At 43.9% G+C, this 4,660-nt stretch overlaps 1 protein-coding gene across 1 annotated transcript; it reads left to right on the top strand.

Moving 5' to 3' along the window:
- The first annotated feature begins 600 nt into the window (after positions 1–600).
- LOC133402693 (ras association domain-containing protein 10-like) lies at positions 601–3,497 on the top strand. The gene has a single exon (XM_061676698.1). The coding sequence runs from the start codon at positions 882–884 to the stop codon at positions 2,271–2,273; it is 1,392 nt and encodes a 463-aa protein (XP_061532682.1). The 5' UTR covers positions 601–881; the 3' UTR covers positions 2,274–3,497.
- Positions 3,498–4,660: the final 1,163 nt, after the last annotated feature.

The following is a 4,660-nucleotide window of genomic DNA, read 5'->3' as shown; positions in this document are numbered from 1 at the left end:
AATCGCAGGGCACGTAGACCAGGGCTCCCAAACCTTTTTGTACCAGCTATTTCTAGGGCCGGGATGCCAGTTTGATAACACTCAAATTATTGGGGAGTAAATCATCTCCTCATTGTTGCTATAGCTTGACTCCACGAACGCTTGGGTTTGGACATGCGCTACAATGTTTATCTTTTTTTTTTTTTTCATTTCCAATTTTACACGAAAGAAAGTTTGATTTTGATTTAAAAAAAAAAAAAAGAAACAACAACAAAACCTACAATGCAGCTCACACTCAGGTGTCGTTTTTTTCTTTTGTATTTGTATTTATTTATTTGAATAGCAACACACATCACAAACATGTCTGACAGGAGCTGAGATTTGATTGAACGAACCACTCACTATTGCACCACGCTGGCCTTGTTGCTCTCCTTTGAAATACATCTTTTAAGAAGCAAAATATCCTAAATATAATCCAATGAGTTGGTTTTGTTTATTGTGTTTGTGGGCTCGAGGGTGGAGGGGAGCAGTAGCGGAGGGTGGGGGGGTTGGTGGGGGGGCGTGTCCCAAAGCTTCCTGGAGCCTCCTCTTCTCTCCCACGCACACGCAGCCTGTCCCGACACAGGCAAGCAGGCACGCACCCCTTCTCCTTGCCACTGTGCTTTTTCTGCCGGGGCCACAGAGAGACGCCGCGTGAAGTCCACGACGGACGACAAATGGATGAAATGACTTTCGAGATGAGCTCTGACGCTCCCTCGTCCTTTCAGTGCTTACTTTTAGACTTGTGTCAGCAGTTTTTCATGTTCTTTTCCTTTAGTTGACTGTCACGCTTGAAGTTGGAACTTTTAAGGATTATTTAAAAAAAGGAGCAGGATATCCAGAAGCACTTACAGTGCTTTGAGATGGAGCGAGAAGAAGGGAAAGTTTCTGTGTGGGTCTGCCGGGAAGAGAAGCTGGTCTCCGGGCTGACGAAGAGGACCACATGCGCTGATGTGGTCCAAGTCCTGCTGGAGGACCAGAACTTGCAGGAAGGTGTCTCAGCGGGGATGCTGTCCGGACCACCTCAGTCCTATTGCGTGGTGGAGAAATGGAGGGGCTTCGAAAGGATTTTACCAAACAAGACCAAAATCCTCCGACTGTGGAGCGCCTGGGGGGACGAGCAGGAGAACGTCCGCTTCGTCCTGGTCAAGAATGACGCGTCGCTTCCCAACAACGGGCCCCGGAGTGCTGAAGCGAGGGTGGTCCAGCGGCGGGAGAATTGGGGTGCCGGCGGGGTGACCTGCTGGACCGCCACGGCCTGCACCAACTTGTCCCGGGAGAGGCAAAGGCGCATTGTGAGAAAGGCCTTCAGAAAGTTGGATAAGATGAACAAAAAGAAGGAGCAGGCTCTTGGTAAAGATAAGAGTACGGTGGAGAAGATGGAGACTTTGGTCCACTTGGTGCTTTCTCAGGATCACACCATCCGCCAGCAGGTCCAGAGACTGAAAGAGCTGGATAAGGAGATTGAGAGCTACGAGTCTAAGGTGCACTTTGAGCGCATGAAGAGACACGGGGTGAACTATGTGCAGGACACCTACTTGGAGGACCCGTCCTCATTCCCGGAAGACTGTACGCGCAAAGTCGCTCCGGAAGCACTGGCCCAGTTTGAAGAGTACGCACGCCGTTGCGAGGAGGTCGGGAGGCTGCAGGAGGAGCTGACGGAGCGAGAAGCGCTCGTCGAGAGCATTACCGCGGAGATCCAGGAGGAGCTCAACCGTAGGTGGATGAAGCGACGGCGGGAGGAGAGGGGCCAAGAGGAGAACGTGTCGCAAGTGTGCCTCTCTGCCCCACCCGTCCTCCAGAATATGTCTGGAGAAGAGGTGGCCTTGGAGGGGGAGAGGATCAAAACGCAGCTGAAAACCAGCCTGTACATTGGGCTGAGACTCAAGACAGACCTGGACGGCATGAGGGGGGACTTGGACCTGAGTCTTGCACTTTGGGAGAGCAAGGAGACTGAACTGCTGGACCTACTGGCCAAAGTGGAGACTCTGGAAATTGATCAGGTGAACACCAAACTGGATGATGAGGAAGAAGAAGAAGAAGAAGATGATGATGATGATGACAATGAGGATGATGAGGATGCAAAAGCAGATAAGGGTGCAGTGGTGTCAGCAGAGAAAAACAGCATTTGGGTGGAGCAGGCCCGAGGACTGTCAAAGACCTGCAGCGTCAACGACGAGGACTCGGACACAGGTCTGAGCTCCATGCACAGTCAGGACTCTGACAACCCTCCTGTATGTGAGTCTCTGGTCTAAACTGGAACACGTGGACTTGGGGCGGGGGAATAAAGTAAACCTCAGTGCAAAGTAATCCATTTTAGTGGTAGCAGAGGAAGCTTGACTTTTTGCCTGACGTTTTTTTGGTTGTTGCACGAGGCGAGTTCAAAAAGTGCCACTTCTTAGGCTACCATATTAATTCTGTCAAAGTCAACCGCATAAATATGTAAATTAGAATATTTGAAATGGCAGGCGTCAAACGCAAAGATGTCTAAGGCAAAACATGTCAACTTCATGTTTCGTGTTAAAATCATTACCAATTGCATTTTTGTCTACACTTCAACATTAAAACACTGCAAGCTTCTTTTTTTTGGTAACAAAACCCCCTTTGAGGCTTGTCTGTGATTATATTGTAAGATGGTGTTTAAGATTACTTTAGCCCAGTCTAAAAATCAACCCAGTGCAGAAAAGTTTGTTGTTTCTTTAAAACAACAATTGGGGGCTTTATAAAGGACATAAGCATAATAGTGGTCATTGCAGTTGTCCTTGGTGGAAACAGTTGAAAGTTTCATCCATCCAATTCTGTGTCATTATCTGTAATTGTTCAGATTCTTTTAGTTACAGTTACTTCTCTTCACTACTGACAAATATCAACTTCTCTCTCTACTAATGACCACCTTGATGCAGCTAATTGTCCTGTATTTACAAGAATGACAGTTGTTTTCAGTTAACATTTTCAATATTTTACACCAGTTACACCAGTGATTCTGAAATATGATTATTATTATTCTTTTTTTCATCCTGGTCTTGAATGACCTACCAGGTCTTTACTTTTGCATCTTACTGTATGCACAGTAAGTCTAAACCCATGTAACATTAGATTACTTCTGGAAACAGACATTTCCGTTATAGTATTTTAAGCCTTGTTTTATTATTCCTAAACACGACCTATCCATATGTTTTGCAGATAAGCAGACTGTTGTGTTGACAAATCCTACATGTCTGATGGTTTAATTGCAAAATACCTTTGTATCCCCGGTAAGAGTACAAATATGGTTTATGTGGCATTAGCGGGCTTGCGTGGAGCTAATTTAAGGGCCATTTAGTTTGGCCACAACATGGCAACATCTTTCGCTTTCATAAACGCTGGCTCTAGATCAGCGACTCCATGTACTATACACTCAGACATGAAATCAGCTGCACTGTGACAGCATTACACCACATAATTACATGACTTGTACGTGTTGAAATAAACAGCAAAAACTCTGGCTTTCAGTGTGGCTTTTTTTCCCAGCACGAGCGACTTGTCTGAGGGCATTTTCCATTTGATTCAGCGTTCTGAAACTCATCTTTGGTTTTATGGCAAATGAAATCGTTTGCACAGCTCAGTGAAAGGTGTGTGAATTCAAGCGTGCATTGAAATGTGTGCATGCTGCTCACACATAGTTGGGTGCAATCGTTACTCCCTGATCACTCTTGCATGAGCTTCTGCTCTCATCATGATGGCTTGAAAGAGAGACATGAACATGAAACCACTCCTGCGAGCTCATGTTACCGCCACACCTGCACACAGCCCGCGGGTGATGTCTTAAAGGGTCAGGTCACTTCTCACTTGCCTCCTCTGCTGTCTAAACATGCTGGGCATCTTTGTTCTATTGTACCTGCAATTAGAGGTATTGCATTTTACAGTAATTTAAAGGTTTTTTTTTTTTTTTTTTGCATTCACAATGAAAGGGTGATGACTCCGTGTAGCATTAACACGATTCTGTTGCTAATCAAATTCCTAAAGATTTGCTTTTTTGTTGTTGTTGCTTTTTTCGTTGCATATTAATAATAAATAAATTATATATATATATATATATATATATATATATATATATATAAATAATATTGTAATTCTATTTGGTCATATTTTATAGTTTTCTTTTTTTCTCTAACAATAGATTTAACATACCACAATTTTGCACTATCTAATGAAATTCAATTAACGATTTTAAAAAGACGTGCATTTATAAAAAAATAATAATGCCCACTGTTTACGCTACTGAAGAAGTTAGATTTCAAATATTTTTTTTTTAAAATCAATTACTGTGTTTGCAATCAATATGTATTGTACTCTCAATTGGGCAAAGATCTAAATGTAATTGTGATTTGTTTTAATTGTCTACATGTGTATGTCGAGGGTGAAACCCACCTTTTGTTCAAAGTCAGCCGGGCTGGGCTCCAGCTCACCTGCAAGCTGCCGCAACGCCAATGAAGCATGCAGTTGAAGAACATGGACGAATTGGAAGATTGTGTAAGCAGTCACAATGTTGTGGCCAAACGTATTGCAACTAGAGGCTGGTTATTTGATTTTTGCCCTCACTGTTCCAATCCGTTTGGGTGGATCGATACATACAGTAAGGACCCTAACGAGCATGATTTTG

This window comes from Phycodurus eques, chromosome 5 (assembly GCF_024500275.1).
Source record: "Phycodurus eques isolate BA_2022a chromosome 5, UOR_Pequ_1.1, whole genome shotgun sequence".
Taxonomy (NCBI): domain Eukaryota; kingdom Metazoa; phylum Chordata; class Actinopteri; order Syngnathiformes; family Syngnathidae; genus Phycodurus; species Phycodurus eques.
The sequence above is the reverse complement of the archived record's forward strand: the minus strand, read 5'-3'. Positions and strand labels throughout refer to the sequence as shown.